The 18,810-nt window shown below is 39.1% G+C and overlaps 1 protein-coding gene across 1 annotated transcript in view; it reads right to left on the reverse strand.

Moving 5' to 3' along the window:
- RASGEF1B (RasGEF domain family, member 1B) overlaps nt 1-18,810 on the reverse strand; it is a 43,279-nt gene that overhangs the window by 11,699 nt on the left and 12,770 nt on the right. Inside the window, exons 3-10 of the mRNA XM_011941751.1 lie at nt 17,195-17,317; nt 16,330-16,467; nt 7,807-8,022; nt 7,242-7,316; nt 5,488-5,583; nt 5,271-5,373; nt 2,016-2,095; nt 545-640 (exon numbers count right to left, since the gene is read on the reverse strand). Of these exons, the coding sequence (XP_011797141.1) occupies nt 545-640; nt 2,016-2,095; nt 5,271-5,373; nt 5,488-5,583; nt 7,242-7,316; nt 7,807-8,022; nt 16,330-16,467; nt 17,195-17,317 (927 nt within the window). The remainder of the gene's footprint in view (nt 1-544; nt 641-2,015; nt 2,096-5,270; nt 5,374-5,487; nt 5,584-7,241; nt 7,317-7,806; nt 8,023-16,329; nt 16,468-17,194; nt 17,318-18,810) is intronic.

Below are 18,810 nucleotides of genomic sequence, written 5' to 3' on the forward strand. Positions count from 1 at the left end.
AAGAAAATGGTAGATGCAGGATGGTACTAATTTGTTTAAGAGTACGGTAGAGTGAGAAAGGACCATTATTACCCCTGTACTTTTTCTGCTACCCCCATAATCCAATTAGTAACAGCATGCCTAATGTTACAGCACCTAACCTACTTTCTGAAAATAAATGACTTAACCATGGGAGGTAAGCTAATTCTTTTAAGAGAAAAGGTTACATTAAGTCAGCTACCTTGTGCAGAGCTTAAATGTCTATTTTCCATTAAACTAAATTACTCTTTAATGCTATTAGTCATCTTAACATATGACTTAATGTATTGCTTGAAACACAATTAAGAGGCACTACAGAGTAATTATTTAAGTAATGTAATAATAACACAGCAATATCCAGTCTAACAAACTTTCTGGTAGCATTCTCCATCTCTGTTGGTATCATTTCTAGAGTACATGTCTCTCTTAAATCTCAACAAGTAAAAAAGCTTCAGTGTAGTAGTTCACATAGCATTTCAGTATAAAACACAGCAAGTCTACCATAAGAAAGACTTTAAGTGCATACCTTTTCTCTACTACTATGAGCAGTTAAAGACCTTTGTGCTGCTCCACGAAGAGCTGTTCGATAATTATAGAAATTGCTTGAAGGGTCCATCTGATGCTATAGATAAAAGACAGAAGAATATTAACTCTTTATTTATTGTAAACTTCTGTAGGAAGTTTACGAGATCACACATTTAGCTACACATGAAATTCAAAATTAGTTAGGAAACTCAGTAGGAATATGATTTATCCTTCTCATACACACAAATGCACATGACACACATTGCACAAGTGTTTTCTTTCCTGAGGTTTGGTTGTAATTATGTGAACTGATGTCAGCTTCAATAAAGTTAAACCTAAACCACATTCTTTCTAGGCTAATTGTTGAGCTTAGACGTAAAACTAGTAAGAGTCAAACACCAGCAGCAGAAAAATTTCCTGTTTGCATCTGAAAGTCAGTGGGCCCTCTGATGGTTAGCCGTGTACAGTGATCCAACACTTTGTAGTGACAAATCATACACAAATAATTGAAGCATATCATTTTGCAAGAAGGAAAAGAGATGTATTAGGTTGTATGAATAGATCATAAAATAATAGGCATAACGATAACTTCCAATTTGGGAGAAAACTTGGGAAAGAACGCTTTCTTCTTATCTCCAAAGATAGTAATTTAAAGCACTGGCACACCAAGGTAGTGCTCAGATGAATATGATTCAAATACACATACTCTGGCACATGATTTTTTTTTTTTTTTTTTTCTGAGACAGGGTCTCACTTTGCCACCCAGGCTGTAATGTAGTGGTGTGATCTTGGCTCACTACAGCTCCCACCTTCCAGGTTCAATCAATTCTCCTGCTTCAGCCCTGCAAGTAGCTGGGACTACAGGCACGCGCCACCACACCCAGCTAATTTTTTGTATTTTTCATAGAGGTGGGGTTTCACCACGTTGCCCAGGCTGGTCTTGAACTCCTGTGCTCAGGTGATCCTCCTGCCTCAGCCTCCCAAAGTGCTAGTATTACAGGCATGAGCCACTGCACCTGGCCCACAATTCTTACTATCCTCAGAATTGTATGGGAAGGGCTTTTTCACAGGTCAGCTAAATTGCTGAAAGGATGAATAAATGTTACTCTAGGGATGGGGAACACTTCCCCTGAGACACTGAAGATAAATGAAGCTAATAGGCTCACAGTGAAGTAAAACTCTCAACTGCTCAGGATTGAAATTCCATTCTGGCATATAAGGTGATATGACTGACAGCTCACTATTTCTCCAGTCAATTAACCCCAGAATGGACATCGCTACCTATGAAACAACCAGTACATAACCTGATTTATTTTCCTCTCCAATTCTACCCACTTTCCTTTCCCGGGGTCTGTAAAGATGGATGGGGTTTTTCCTCTGTCATAGTCTGATGGAAAGGCAAGACCACATAAAGGAATTCCACTTTCCAGGTGTAAAGTGTTACTTAACAGCAAAACATCGGCTTCACATACCTCAAGAATGTCAAATTTTGCAGTCTTCACTTTGGCCCAAGTTTTTTTTAGTCGAGAGACTGGGCTCATATTCATACCAGCTTCCCATTTGAAATGGAGGGGAAAAAAAAAGGAAAATTGAAAGAGAGAAATAAGAAAAACCATAAACATATACTTCTAAAAAGCAATCATTACTAAGTGAGAATTCTAAAATTAGTAAGTAACAAACTCTAATTGTATAACTTTTTTTTTTTTTTTTTTTTGCAAATTCTGAGTCGAGAAACAGCATAAATGCTACCATTGACTCTGTGCAGAGGTGAACACATTTTCTCTATAAAGGGAAAGAGAGTGAGCATTTTAGGCCATATGGTCTGTGTCATCACTACAAGATACTATCACTGTCGTGCAAAAACAGCCATCATCCAGTTATGTAGGTAACTACCTATACAAATGGTTATGGTTGTGTTCCAGTAAAACTTTGTTTATGTGCACTGAAATCTGAATTTATATTACAGTCACATGTTAGAAATGTTAATATTATTATTTTCATTTTTTTCAATCATTTAAAAAGATAAACACCATTCTTAGCTCACCGGTCATAAAGAAACCAGTGGTGGGCCATATTTGACCCACGGGTCAGTTTGCTGACCCTTGACCTAGAAACTAATGTGTCAACCATGCTTTGTGTGTGTTATCTCATATATCCCCTCAACATTCTTAAAAAATATGCTAAAGTTCTAGGGAGTAAGACATTTTCCCAAGGATATCCAGTTAACAAGTAACAGAGATGGAAGCTCACACGGAGCTAACACCATAACCCACACTCACTCCAATAAGCCAGGCTGCCTCTCCTGAATGATACTCTATGTACTATAACTATTCAGAAAAATATTACAGTGGCTGTTGTACAGAAAAGGAACCCACGCTAGCCTAAATGAGTACATATATTAATTCCACGCCACCAATATTCGTATTTTAAGGATGAGAAGTGGGAGATTGCTTCCTAATTGAGGTACAATTTACATACAAAAAATACACAGATCTTAAACACATAATTAGATGAATTTTGACTAATGTGTATGTCCATGTATTACCACTCCAATCAAGATAAAGCAGCACATTTCATGATCCCAGAAAGCTCTTGGGCCTCTTCTGGTCACCTTTGGACCCTCTTCTGGTCACCTCCCCACCACCACAGAAATCAGAACACTGGCTACCTAAAACCACAGATTCGTTTTGTCTGTCCTAGAACTTCATATCAGTGAAGTCATACTGTATCTACTCTTGTGTCTGGCTTATTTTGCACAACATAATGATTCTAAAATTAATCCATGTTACTTATATATATCAACTGTTCATTTTTATTGCCGAGCAGTATTTCATTGTATTAATATGCCAAAATTTATTTAGCCATTCATTTGTAAATGGGCATTTGGATTGTTTCCAGTCTTGGGCAATTATGAATAAAGCTGTGTTCTTTTACAAATCTTCCTGTGGACATGTGTTTGCATTTCCATGGAGTAAATACATAGGTGTGTGCAATCTCTGCATTGCAGGGTATAAATATGTTTAACCTTATAAGAAACTGCTGAATAGTTTTCCAAAGTAGTAGTACCATTTTATACTCCTGCCAATAATGTATAATAAGAGCACCACTTGTTCCATATCTTCAACACTATTTGGTGTAACCAGTTTTTAAAATTCCAGTCATTCTAGTGCATGCAATGGTATTAATATTTTGCTGTAATTTAATTTGTATTTCTCTGATGACTAATGATGTGGAACACCACTCCAGATACTCGTTAACCATTAATATACAGTATCTTCTTACATGACATATCTGTTTCAGTCTATTGGCCTTTTTTTCACTGGGTTATTTGTCTTTTTATTGATTTGCAGGGTTCTTTATAGATTCTGGATACGAGTTATTTGTCAGCTCTATGTATTACAAACATTTTCTCTGATGCTATGGCTTGCCTTGACATTTTCTTACTAGTAGAAGAGGGAAATTAAGTAATCTATTATCTAGACTGTGAGCCTTTCAGTCCCTGATTCAGATAATCTTTCTGTTTGCTATTTTCATGGAGTTAGTCAGATAAAATAATAAGCTGAGACTTGGCCAGTAATTTTCTGGGGGGAGAGAAAGAGGAAATGGTATGTAAACAAAATGGAAAAATAAATTGGTGGAAGGGAGAATTCATTAGATTAAGATTCTTGAATTAAATTTGGTAGACTCTCTAGCTTTAAACTGATCCTTCAAAAAGACCTCAACTCTCTTCTTTTTTTTTTTTTTTTTTTTTTAGGACGGAGTCTTGCTCTGGCGCCAGGCTAGAATGCAGTGGCATGATTTCAGCTCACTGTAACCTCTGACTCCCTGGTTCAAGTGATTCTCCTGCCTCAGCCTCCTGAGTAGCCGGAATCACAGGCATGCACCACCATGCCCAGCTAATTTTTGTATTTTTAGTAGATAACAGGGTTTCACCATATTGGCTAGGGTGGTCTTGATCTCCTGACTTCACGATCCGCCCACCTTGGCCTCCCAAAGTGTTGGGATTATAGGCATGAGCCACTGTGCCTGGCCTATTCTTTTATTGAAATGTTTATTGAGCACCTATAATTTGTAAGATGGCCATATAATTGATCATACAAACTAGGACACTTTTTAATGAAAGAATTATTATCAAAAGCTATTATCAATAATTAAGGCAAGACAACAGATATAAATTGGAACAACTAAGACATATTGTTACCACACATATTTATAGAATGAAAGGAAAGAAATACAGTCTCTGATGTTAAAACCTCCATAATATAGAGGAGTGAGTTTGTATACTAGAGTGATAAGGTCTGCGGGTGATAAGTACTAGAAACCTGAACAGTTAGAAAATGTGCCAGTTTCTTAGGCCACCCTCTTGTCCAAGGAATCAGATAATTGAGTCTTGGATCATTATTTCTATAATACTTGATATGCAAGCTGCCAAAATACTTTTTAAAACTCTTTATTTAGACAAATATCTTACCTACAAGTCTTTGTAGATGAATATTTAGCTAAGGTTAACTTAAAACATTCCAAGAATTCTAGCATACTTAAGAAACATTACACACCTACCTACTTGCACCCATTTGCCTATTTAAAGCATTTTGGACATTCTCAAGTAACTCAGGATTAAAAAATACAGCCTGTACTAACAAAACCATACTATTTGCAAATTTTCTGTGGGTCACTTTACAGGATTCGTAAAGATAAAGGACATGTATCCGCCACAAAATACTCACAGATTATCGCCATCAAGGAGTTGAAGTTGCCAATGTTAAAACACTCCCGAGCTACGTCAATGAAATACTCAATCATTCTTGCTCGGTGTTTTTTCTTAACAGGCTATATAGTAAAACACAATAGAGGGCAGTTATCCAGTATAAAGGCCTAACAGTTCTAAAATAAGTAGGAAAAAATAATATTGAGAGCTAGGAGACAGAAAATTCATTTCCTCACCATACAGATTTCTGTAGCAACCAAGTAGCTGAGGCGATTAAACCATTCCACGTAAGCTTCTAAGTTTCGTGTTTTCTTCCGTTCACTGTAGCAACTCTTTAGAGAAAACAAAGTAAACGGATGAGTTAGAGGAATAAAAAAACGTATTGGACTCTCATTTTGTGAAATACGAGCCTTTATTCTCAGTTTATGGATTAGGCAAGCTTTTTAGAACAACAGAAAGAGAGAGAAAGACAATCACTGGCATTCTTGATTATCCTTACAGAAATATCAAAGGCTTTTAGGATAGTCCAGTGAAGCACCTGAGGTCTAGAAATGTACTCCGATGCATTTATAAAAGTGTCCTTAGGCCGGGCACAGTGGCTCACACCTGTAATCCCAACACTTTGGGAGGCTGAGGCGGGTGGATCACCAGAGGCCAGGAGTTCAAGATCAGCCTGGTTAATATGGTGAAACCCCATCTCTCCTAAAATACAAAAAATTAGCTGGGCATACTGGCACGTGCCTGTAATCCCAGCTACTCAGGAGGCTGAAGCAGGAGAATCGCTTGAACCCGGGAGGTGGAGGTTGTAGTGAACTGGAATCACACCATTGCACTCCAGCCTGGGTGGCAGAGTGAGATTCAGCCTCCAAAGAAAAAAAAAAGTGTCCCTAACCCCTCTTCCCGAGAAACTAAGTTAGTCTGGATTGTATCTTCAGAAACACAATTCAGAGGAAGAGTTGTGGCTGCATTCCAAAACAATCCTGACTCAGTTAATGGAGTGCAAATACCAACCGCTATAATCGATACAGCAAAAAGTGGCTACTAGTACAGAGAAACAGAAATTTTTCTCTTAAAATTAAGCATAGGACAAAATTTTACAACATAATGTTGCAACAAACTAAGTATCTTCCAAGTAGATAAACAGAAGTCTACACCATCATGGTCTTTAGTAGGGTGAGTAACACATTGTTCAAAGGCAAAAAAGTTAATCTCATCTTGAAGTTCAAGGCCAGCTTGAAGAGGCTAATTACACCCCTCTTTCCTTCCTTCCAAAAGAAACAAACAAACAAAAAGTCCACTAGCCTTCTACTGCAAAACAAATTCTTCACTTCCTGTATTAGGAGACACTATTCTAAGTCCGGAAAACAGCTGTTGCCCCTACTCCCAGAAGGGGGCTTCCATCAGCGGGTGTTGTAGTTTTTGCCTAACAATTCAAAATGCTTCCAGGTCACTGGAAGAAAAAAATGTTCTTATATGTGTACACTGATTTGACAGTCCATGCCCAGCATTAATTTCTTTAATAGTGGGCTGCACCTAGGCAATGAACGTCTCATGAGAGATTCACCTTAAAACAAGAGGCAAAGCAGTCAAGCCCTTTACTCAGCAAGCTGGATGTGCATCCTGTCTTTCCTGCCCCTGTTATTGTTGAATTATGGGCAGAACCTTCTCAGCAGATTCTTAATCTGCTAAAACCATTATGCTTTCCTCTCCTATTTTCATCACCACAAATGCCTGCATCTACTTACTAAATTTCCCAATAAGGAGGAAGAAGAGGCTACAAGTTAGTGATGGGGCAATATTGTAAAGGAGCTTGGAGACCTCGCTCAAGAAAACTGCAATGAATCAGACATGGCTGATGGAAAAAAAAAAAAATTCTGACTTTAAAATCTAAAACCGAATATAGTTCTAACTTCTGTCCCTTATACCCACTATCACAGACTGACAAATCCCATTTCTGGTTTCAGTGTTGACCTGTGGGTCGACTGATTACCTTGTCATTATCCAAAGGGCCCTTCTGCACGAACGCCTGAACAAATTCTTCCGGCCCAATATAATTGAGCCTTTCCTGAAACACAAACCCAGAAGGTCAACAGTATTAAAGAAAGTGAAAAGAAATGGACTGTCAACTCCCTCTATGACTTTTAGCACCACCTTCCATTTCTTAATGAAGATTATAAAATAAGCCTTTAACCCTAAATACTTTCATCATCTTGAAGGTCTGTGCAGAGGCAATTTCCTGCTTGGGTCAATATTCCACAAGATAGTGAAAGGCTGAGCAGGTTTTGGAAAAACTGATTAGAGGCAGAAGGTGAGGAAGGTCAATAAACTCTTTGCTCTTCAGCCTTGTTTAGTATTTATTTACAAGTGAATCCCCAGAATATCAGAAGCATTCATACTCAAATCCATAAACACCGTATGTTTCAGCTGTCTCAGATGATTTCCCACTTGGATTATTCTAACCTCTCCTGTGACATTACTGTTGACAAATATATTGTCTGGTTGCCAAAGCAAAGCAAATCTGTGGTTGTAAAGGGCAAAGATGATAACGGCCTTACCAGCTCTATATGAGTCAGCTGCTGGGCCAACGTGTAAGGGTCATTGCAGACAGTAATGATATCCCTTTGTATGGACTGTGGCTTGGTCTTGAGAACTGTGAGCCGATCTGTGGATGTGGAGCTGATTTTTGCCAGGACTTCTTCGTACTGGCTAAGCGCAGCAAGTTTGCGGATCAGACACTGCATCATCTGCTGGACATTCTTTCTGTATGTCTGCTGGGGAATAAGTGAAGAATTACATCTGTGCTCTGCATGTCTAGTTTTGCCACTATGCAAACTCAGAGACTATGTCCTCAAATGATTTTACCTGGACACTGGAGAATCAACTGGGTTAAGGGAAGTTACAGGAAGATCTGGCTAGCTCTAACAGTTTGAGACACATGCATAAGGCATTTTCAAACCTGTAAGGTTTAGTTATTCTTTGGGGTTGTGACTGAGAGTACAACTCAGGTTGGGCCATGAAAACACTACAGTGACAATCTAGATTACCTCTTGAGGGAATCCAGTATAATGAGTACTAAGTATAACTGAATGTCCTCTGTTCCAGCAAAGAAATGTACCTACCAGTTTACTGCTGGTGGGTTGAAATACATTGATTGCAAGTCAATGCATCCTTTTCCTAACACTTTTTCTTTAGGGCCACTCTCTTGATTTCTCTAGTCCTATCATTCTCAATCTCATCAGTCTGGCTACCTAGCAGAAATATACCATTACTTCCCACTCACCCCCTCGAACCAACTTCTTTTTGTTTTTGTTTTGTTTTGTTTTGTTTGAGACAGAGTCTTGCTCTGTTGCCTAGGCTGGAGTGCAGTGACATGATCTTGGCTCACTCACTACAACCTCCACCTCCTGGGTTCAAGTGATCCACCTGCCTCAGCCTCCCGAGTAGTTGGGATTACAGGCATGCGCCACCACGCCCAGCTAATTTTTGTATTTTTGTAGAGATGGGGTTTCACTACATTAGCCAGGCCAGTCTCGAACTCCTGACTTTGTGATCCGCCTGCCTCGGGCTCCTAAAGTGTGGGGATTATAGGCATAAGCCACCACGTCCAGCCTACCATCTTCTTGACTTACACATAAAATGTGGATTACCATGAGGAAGCAGTAGATATTCATTTCTGGCATCTGACCTCCACTGGGCTCATATTCATTTCTTTTGCACTCATGACTCACTATTAATGTTCACAACCAAACTCTTCCACGTGGCAATTCTCCCTGCAACACTACTCCCAGGTGCCACTTTGTTTGCTACTTCATAATGCTGCAGCCTCATGCATAAGATAAACTGGTTTAAAAAAAGCACTGCATGTAGTTTAGATAACTGTCAACCTCCTGACTTTTAAAACATTTGTTAAATCAAGAAATGACTTCACAATCCATCAATCCCAGGGCACAGCTATGACATAAGTTGCAGATCCATTTAGTCTTTCTTTTTTAGCCAAAAATTTCCAAAACAATGTTCTTCCAGGTAACTTATGATGCTTGTATCAGAGAAAGGCACACAGGCTGATTCAATGCTAACACGGTCCTTAGGTTAAATCTCCAAAAGAGGATGGCCCCAGTAAACCTACAGATATAGAAAGGCCTAGGTTTATGGCTCCATTGCCTTTTAAAAAAATACCACAATATCATTTGCTGAGATTAATTATCTGAAAATTAAATGGCATTTACCTACAAGTATAAGAGCCACAGTTTTTTTTTATAGAAGCAATTTTGTTTATTACAGTATATTACAAAAACCCAAACGAAGAGATATTTGCTTATGAGGAGAATAACAACATATCTGGAAATGGTTAATTCTCACATAGTCAAGGTGTAAAAAGCATACACAGACTTCTTTTCCTTTTCTTCTCTGTTAGTGTATATTCTGCTGAGTTATTTAAACTGGTCCATTAGAAGACCTCTATTTTTCTCTACAGTCATGGATCACCCTGAAATCACTAATGAACACCTATGTATTTAAAAATTGAACCGTCAAAAATCCCACCTTCCATACAGCATTCAGGTTATCAGTTTAGAAAACGCTATTTGGTAGTATGTTTGTCACTCAAGGGAAATGTCTCTTTTTTGGAATTCAAAGCTGTTCAAGGATGAGTTGAGGGTTATTTTAAATCTCTCATTCCTATTTCCTCCTCCCCTTTTACTTTTATAAACTTGAGTTACATTAAAAATCTATGTCCAGGCATGGTGGCTCACATCTGTAATCCCACAACTTTGGGAGGATGAGGCAGGAGGATCCCTTGAGCGCAGGAGATCGAGACAACATAGTGAGACCCTGTCTCCACAAAAACTTATTTATATATTGATTTGACTGATTGATTGACTGGGACAGAGTCTCACTCTGTTGCCCAGGCTGGAGTGCTGAGATGCAATCTCAACTCACTGCAACCTCCCCCTCCCAGGTTCAAGCAATTCTCCTGCCTCAGCCTCCTGAGTAGCTGGGATTACAAGTGTGTGCCACCACACCCAGCTAATTTGTTGTTGTTGTTGTTTTGTTTTGTTTTTGTTGTCGTATTAGTAGAGATGGGGTTTCGCCATGTTAGCAAGGATGGTCTCAAACTCCTGACCTCAAGTGATCTGCCCACCTCAGCCTCCCAAGATGCTGGGATTATTAAGCATGAGCCACTGTGCTCGGCCTCTACAAAAATTTAAAAATTAGCTGGGCACCTGTAGTCCCAGTAACTTCGGGGAAATTCAGGTGGGAGGATTGCTTGAGCCAGGGAGGTTGACGCTATGGTGAGCCCTGATGGTGCCACAGCACTCCAGCCTGGGTAACAAAGAGAAAACCTGTCTCAACAAACAAAGCAAGCAAACAAACAAAATCTATCAACTTCAACTGTTTTATTCAGTCCTTTGTCCCAAATGTCATAACAAATGACTACATGAGAGTTAGATACTATTTCTAATAATCATGCAAATATTTCCCAGTCTGTTACTCAGACTGGTTTCTGAACACCTTCTTGGAGATACCTTAGTTATAGCATATACTATCCAGGGTAGAATCGCTTCTCAGCCTTTTGGCTAGAACAAGTGCAGAGTAGAAAATACGTGTTACAAAGTTGAAGTTTCACAGTCAGTAAAGCCTGTTTACAAGAGCAACTCACAACTATATGTTACCACTTTACTAAACAGAGTTTGATATGAAGAAGGGACTTATCTTCTTTGCTAAGTCTTTCTCAGAAAATGCTGAGTTTTCAGTATAAACAAATTTAACTTGTTTGTGTCCAACAGAATAGTTTTTAAAAAGAAAAAGAAACATGGCCCAATCACATACTGGACTACTGTGTAGCAGCTGAAAACAAGCAGGGTGAAGAATACTAGGTAAACACACACGGAAATAAAAGCCATACACACTACTTTCTATGAACACCTGTATACGTAGGAGCAGCTCTGGAAGGATACACACAAAATTGACAACAGCTGTTACCTTTAAGAGAGAAGTTGGATTGATGGAAGTTTTTTGGCCTCTTTTGCTTTGTACGAATTTTCGAACAAAAACCAAGTGAATATATTCCTATACTACTTGACATGTTAAAAAAAAATGTTTTAAAGCTTTCCCACAGAATGGGATTTCTTGGATAACACAGGCATGAGACATGCACAAGAAAGTTATTTTCACTTAAAAAAACCAACAACTCACTTTAAAATATTCATTATTCTATGCCTCAGCTGCTATTCCATGCATGCTATCATTCCTACATCATGCACCTTTTCCTCCCCGCTTCCCGGGATCCACGCAGAAAACACTTTAGCTAGAAATTATCACTTCTCTTCAGGGTACCACACATGGGTACCAGCTGGGAAGCAATGAGCAGAACAAACTGCTGAATGGGGGCAGCCTGGGTTCCACCCCAGAGATTCCGATCGACTTGGTCTGCAGTGCATTTGGGTCACATGATCTAGATGCATCTCAGCTGATCCTTGTATAAGCCAAGTGTGAGAAGCAATGCTTTACTGGCATATCTGCTGAAAGATTTTTATTCTGCAATTTTTTTCTTTTTTTTTTTTTTGAGGCAGGGAGTTTCACTCTTGTTGCCCAGGCTGGAGTGCAACGGTGTGATCTTGGCTCACCGCAATCTCTGCCTCCCGGGTTCAAGAGATTCTCCTGCCTCAGCCTCCCGAGTAGCTGGGATTGTAGGCATGCGCCACCATGCCTGGCTAATTTTGTATTTTTAGTAGAGATAGGGTTCCTCCATGGTGGTCAGGCTGGTCTCGAACTCCCAACCTCAGTAATCCGCCTGCTTCAGCCTCCCAAAGTGCTGGGATCACAGGCGTGAGCCACCGCACCCAGCCTATTCTGCAATTTAAAAAAATTTATTGGGGGAAGAGGCAGAGGAATGTACAGTCACGTTGTTAGCAAAAAACTGCATCAAAATATAATGGAAAAATGTATGCAATAGAGTATGGGGGAAGCTATTCAACAACTAGTGTGTGAGCATGGGAGACAGTGTATGCACGCCACCTCTTTTAAAAGTTTCCTGCTGCCATTTGATTCCATTTGAGAAATCAAGCTTTGTGTTGTTAAGCACGGTTCCTCACTGAGTCATGAATTACTAAATATGTACTTATTCTTTTTTATAACTTCAAATGCCAGTGACAGTAATTACCTGGCAAATAAAGATAGAAGTTCTTATTATAAAGACCAGCCCCTTAAGGAAGAGAAAATTGCATTCTATCCACCACAGTCATTTGTCATGTAATTCAATCATTAGTTTCATTTCATGTTTCTTGCAGGCAAGTCCTAATAAACCACTTCATTTTGGGCAAATCCCCAGGGGAGAAACATATTAAGCCAAATTATGTAGAACTGTCCTGGCAGATTCAGAAGAACCTGACTAAATTATATATAGGGCACACCTGGATTCACTGACTGCCAAAAGGAAAAAAAAAAAGTCCCAGGCAAGAAGCAACAAATTCCAACCCAGGCCCATATTCCTTCCAGTAGAGGGAAATAATTTTTCTCTATTCCAGTAATTCATTTGTTCATTCATTCATTCATTGACTCCATTGACTCATTCATTCAAACACTACCGAGAGAATACTAGGTGCCAGGTACTGAGCTAGGAGTTAAGGATGCCAAGGTGAACAAAGAGGGCACAGCATGGGGTCTAGAGAGGAAAACAAGCAACAAAAATGTAAGCACAGTCATCCCTCAGTATCCTCGGGAGATTGGTTCCAGGACTTCCCTGCAGATGCTCTCACATCTCTGCTATAAGATGGCATAGTATTTTCATACATCTGCACATCCTCCTGTATACTTTAAATCATCTCTACGTTACTTATAATACCTAATGCAACATAAATGCTATGTACATCACTGTGATACTGTATTGTTTAGGGAATAATGACAGGGAAAAAAAGGCTATATATGTTTGGTACACACTTAATACTTTTTGAATATTTTCAATCTGAGGTTGGTTGAACCCATGGATGCAGATCCCACAAATACAGAGAGGGGGCCAGCTATACTTACTCATCACAGAGTGCTAGGAACCACTATGAAGGGAAGAGCAGTGAAAGCCAATAATGGGAGCGGGGATGATCATAGTTGGGGTGCTGAAGGAAGGTTTCTCTGAGGAGAGACACCTAAGCACATGACTGATAAGGAGCCTGACAGCCAAAGAACTGGAGGAAGGACATCGATCATACAGTTTCAGACCTGAAAGGGCATTAACACAAGGCAGTTACTTCTATGATTTATAGAGATGAGGAAGGAGCAAGGATTTAGAGGACTAGCCAAAACACACTCAGATAAACCAGCTGGCAAGCGTGGATTTGAATTCTGAATACTGACTAGAATACGGAATACTGAATAGAAGCAACTAAAGAAACAGGTTCCCTGTGAAACCCAACCTGATCAAGGCAGGTGACACCTCTCCACTCAACCCTTAGTTTAATCAATTCCTCAGTTAGAACTGGCTTGTCTTCTTATCTCCTCTTTTCATGCTCAAAACCATCTGAACTTCACAAGGTTTCTATCAAGACTGTTATTAACACAGGAGTGTTGAAAAGAAGCCAGGGTCACAAGGCTGTTCAGCCCTTCTCTCTGTTCTACCCAGCTCTTGAATAGCTTGATTCTGTTAAACAAAAAGACCAATTTTCATCTGGTAAACACAGATAGAAATGATTTCCCCTTTGACTCCCGCAATAAGAAGGACCATCCATTTGGTATTTTCAAAACACCAACATTTTATCTTAAAATAAAAGATTTTTAAGGTGTTTCTTTTGGAAAGAACTAAGTTATAAAGGCAATAGAGGGAAGATAAGATGATTGACATATAATGTTAAGTAGCTAAAGACAACCTAACTGAAATGAAAACTGTCTGACTTAGGTCTCAGCCTTCACACAAGAAAAAGCCTTTATGATGTCACTAATCTTTTGAGCAGCTTCAGATACATAAACCAAGGTCACTGAGCCAGCACTGACCCTGCCGAGGAACTCCCCAGCTAACCCCTCTAATATAAGATTTGCTACCAAACTACACCATGATGCTTAATTTTTGCCTTTGTAAGCAAGGGACCTATCAATTCATACCTGGCTGGAACCTGTAATAGGCAAACTGGCAAAATGATTATAACCGTCATAACTTGCACAATGACTCAGGAAATGACTCATTCAGCCCGGCAGAAATAATGGCTGTCTCGAGCACTTGGGTTCATAACAATATAATGTCAAAAAGTAACAGTAAAATGGCTAGTTCCATTTTCATGAGAACATAATACAGGAAAGCCCATACACATTTTTCAAGAGCTAGCCTTATATAATTTTAGTCTGATTTTGTAAAATTGGGAGAAATTGTATTAAAATGTTTATATCTATTAAGATGCCATTTATTATTACCTAACTAGCTGTGTCGAACCTTTTTGGAAGGAAAAAAGGTATAAGTAAAATTAAAACATACTTGCAACATAAATCATGTGCATGAGTTGACATGAACATAGCCCCAAAGTTATTCAGACGAAAGTTTTTAAGTTTTTCACTCAATTCCCTCAAGAATTAATACACTTCCCCTTTTCTCACAAAAATTACAGCTGGGCGCAGTGGCTCACACCTGTAATTCCAGCACTTTGGGAGGCCAAGGCCAGTGGATTGCTTGAGACCACAAGTTCAAGACCAGCCTGAGCAACAGAGTGAGGCTTTGTCTCTACAAAAATTAGAAAAAATTAGCCAGGCACAGTCGTATGCACCTGTAGTCCCAGCTACTAGGGAAGCTGAGGTGGGAGGACTGATTAAGCCAGAGAAGTCAAGGCTGCAGTGAGCCATGATCACAACACTATACTCTAGCCTGAGGAACAGAGCAAGGCTCTGTCTCAGAAAAAAAGGATAGGGTATCAAGTTATACGCTGTAGCACACCACTGAAAGAGTTCTCAAGGAAGGTTATTCATAATGGAAAATGCATTTTAAGACGAATGAAATGCACCATCATTGCCAAATGCTTCATCTACTTTTTCCAGGTGAAAGTGTATCTGTGCCTAAACGACTTGTTCCCAGAAGTTGACCTGCAACATGGAAACTACAAGGACATCCTTGCCCAGCAAGTCTCAACACAGAATACCAGCCCTCCAGACGTGCTTCCAAAAGGATCACCTTGAATTTGCACAGCTAGCAGTTAGCGCTTATCAAAGACTCAACTGAGGGAAGTGATATTTATGAAAGACTATCTAAGAGACTTACTTTCAATCTCCACCTATACTAGACTCTATCCTTAAATTAACTTCTGAGCACTGGAAGACTTGCCTCATTTCCTCAGTCTTCTCCTCCCCCAAGAATTACCTTTGCTCATTCACACATGAATCTATGAATTCAGTTTCTATCCAGGAAGGTGTTGTAAACACCATAAAGAACAGTTTCTAGGATCTCATTCTATGACCCTATACAAAGTTCTTCAGAAGAAAGTTTTTAAATTTTTCATTTAATTCCCTCAATAATTACTATACTTCCCCTTTTCTGACAATGAATATCACATGACCAGCTGTATTTCCCTTTTACCTGGAACTTAAACTCATACCACAGCAGTCCTGTCCTCCTCTACTCATTCTCAACAGAAGCATATTTGTTTTCTTCCTGCCACAGCCCAGAATGTCTATTTCTATTTATGATTCATTAATCTACTATTTATCATTGGTTAATACATTAATGTTATTTACTTTGTATCCACTAGTGTTTATATCTATTAACATGCCATTTATTACCTAACTAGCTGTGTTAAACCTTTTTGGAAGGAAAAAAGGTAAAAGTAAAGTAAAATTAAAATACACTTACAACACAAATCCTGTGCATGAGTTGACATGAACATAGCCCCAAATTAATCACATAACATTCTAGATCATATCCCTTTGAAGTGGGATGGTATAATCATTCTCACTTGACATACTAAACAGACCAATATGTGATGTGGAGGGCTTGCCCAAAGGCAAAACAGAGAGGAAGCAGTGGAGATTAGGATGCATAATTCAGGACCATTTCCCACCCAGGCTCTGCCTGGGAATTCCAGTGGCCGTACTAAATTCAGGTTACCAACCTCTTCGCCACTGGCTATCCGGTGAGCCAGATCTTTTAAGTTTCTCATCATTCTTTCATCCCGAAAATCATAGGGAAATGTTTCCGTCCATTCCGTGAGGAGCTGAAGGATTTTGGGCGCAATTTTTCTCATCTGGTTCTAGGGAGAAAAAGCAAATCTAATTCAGTGATATTTATCACTATGGGCTACATCAAATAAATAGTTACAAACAGTGTCACTGAGAAACTTCTAGTGCAAAGTCTTTAGGGATGGAGAAGAAGCTCCAGCCCCTCTCCCTCCATGTCAATGCCAAGTGCCACCAACTTAAGGCAGGACTTAGGGATCCTCAATTGCATTTAATTAATTTATTTTTTCAATTTTTAAATTTTTAATGTCTTTGATTGTTGAGACAAGAGTCTCACTCTGTCCCCCAGGCTGGAGTGCAGTGGTGCGATCTCAGCTCACTGCAACCTGCCTCCCAGGTTCAAACGATTCTCCTGCCTCAGTCTCCGGAGTAGCCAGGATTACAGGTGTGCGCCACCAGAGCCAGCTAATTTTTGTATTTTTAGTAGAGACGGGGTTTCATGTTGGCCAGGCTGGTCTCAAAACTCCTGACCTCAGGTGATCTGCCCACCCTGGCCTCCCAAAGTGCTGGGATTACAGGCATGAGCCACCTGCACCCAGGCTGCATTTCATTTATTCTGTGTTCTTTATTCTTTATATCATTCACAATTCCCCTTGCATAGCCGCAATGCCATTTATGCACTTCAGTCTGGGGATAAGCCCTGGTTACTTAAGGAACCAACTTCACAAAAATCTAAGCCATAGAGTCAGCATTCCTAATAAAACAAACTGTAATATTATAATATTAAAAATGTACCATTACCTTATCACTATCTGGATCACTGAGTCTCTGGTGCTCAACACATAAGTGGCAGACTTTGGCCATTAGCTCATAAGGATGCATAAATAACCGAGAACTGAGTAGGAAGGTAAATATGTATGTTCTCTGCAGCAAGAGAAAAAAGTCATCATTGTTACATTCTCTCTAAAATTAATATCTTGCCTTTATACTATACATCTTATTTCATTAAGTTCTCCTGATCAAGTTAATATGCTGCAGTTTCAAAAGTAATGCCTACTAGTAGTAAAACGGTGTTAAGATTAATTTCTCCTTTACCTTCTGATGTATGTTTTCCCTTAAACCATACTAAAAATAACAGAAGTACTGGATAAGTTTGGCTCCTGGAATTATTCAGAGCACATTTTCACATCCATCCTCAGGGAGCCAGGATACCAAGACACATAACTCACTTTAGTAAAGAAGAATGAAATTCAGCCCAGAGAGATAAATCTTACTTGAATATACTACCCATACAAAACATGGTTGTGTGTGCAAATACTCTGTAACTCAACGGAAACCAAACAAAAAATAACAACAAAAAAACCTACCTACCCAATGCACATAACACTCAAGAATTCTCCAGGGTGTCTAGCATGTCACACTAAAGTGTTTGTGTCAGAACATTCAAAGGCAGGCTTTCAAGTAACCTATTTATTTGCTTAAAGGCAAAGCAATTTAATAAAGCACAATATAACACTGTATACTTTTCTTTAACCACATTGTCTCCCAAGAAGCCAGTAATGAAGTAGTGCTTATTTGTTATAACAATTTCAGACTCCCATTGAAAAGAGAAATTCCATGGGATTTTTCTTTTTCCCTTAAGCGTCTTTACTAGCTCATAAACACTTACAGGGCTGAACAAGGGATTCCTTTTACTTTTGGTTACAAGTCTTCCCTGTGTGGCAACATATCTGAAAATGCCATGTAACAAAATACACAGAGAGATAACTCAGTAAGAAACACTATGGTGAATTACTGTGGCAAGCACGAACTATCCTTTGCACACCAACGTTATCATTAAATTTATAAAGACAAATGAATGCAGTCTAGATATTTTCATGAGATCTTTATCACTAACCAGCTGCTCAGCAAATCTCCTACTACTAAGCTCAATTCCATAGAGGTAGCTGTAGCACAGGGAAGGGGAAAAAGTCATTTGTCCCAGAAAGAAAACCTGTGTTTGACTGCTGATGCTGGGAGTGAAACCATGAGCAAACACTCAACACTCTGAATTAGTTTTCTCCTCTCTTCCCTCTTGGAATTACTGTAAAGACTGAGAAAACATATAACAAATTCCCTAGATTCAGTTATATAAATGTAGGTTACCAGGGTAAAATAAAGCAACCATGTCACCTGATGTTGAATCTATAAAGAATTACATCTTGAGCATAAACCTTGTTTTCTCTTCCATATACTTTCCTTGGTTACATTCACTTTTCTTAGCATAGTGATGATCTTGGAAACAAAAAAGGCATTATATATTCTGGGAGCATCCAATGTTCTCTGACATTTCTATTTAAGGACTAAGCTATATGCATGAATCAACTCTACAGATACTTCATTTAGATGGTATCACACTGTCTACAATGTAGTAACTA

Source organism: Colobus angolensis, unplaced genomic scaffold (genome assembly GCF_000951035.1).
Source record: "Colobus angolensis palliatus isolate OR3802 unplaced genomic scaffold, Cang.pa_1.0 Scaffold200, whole genome shotgun sequence".
In the NCBI taxonomy this organism is placed as follows: Eukaryota; Metazoa; Chordata; class Mammalia; order Primates; family Cercopithecidae; genus Colobus; species Colobus angolensis.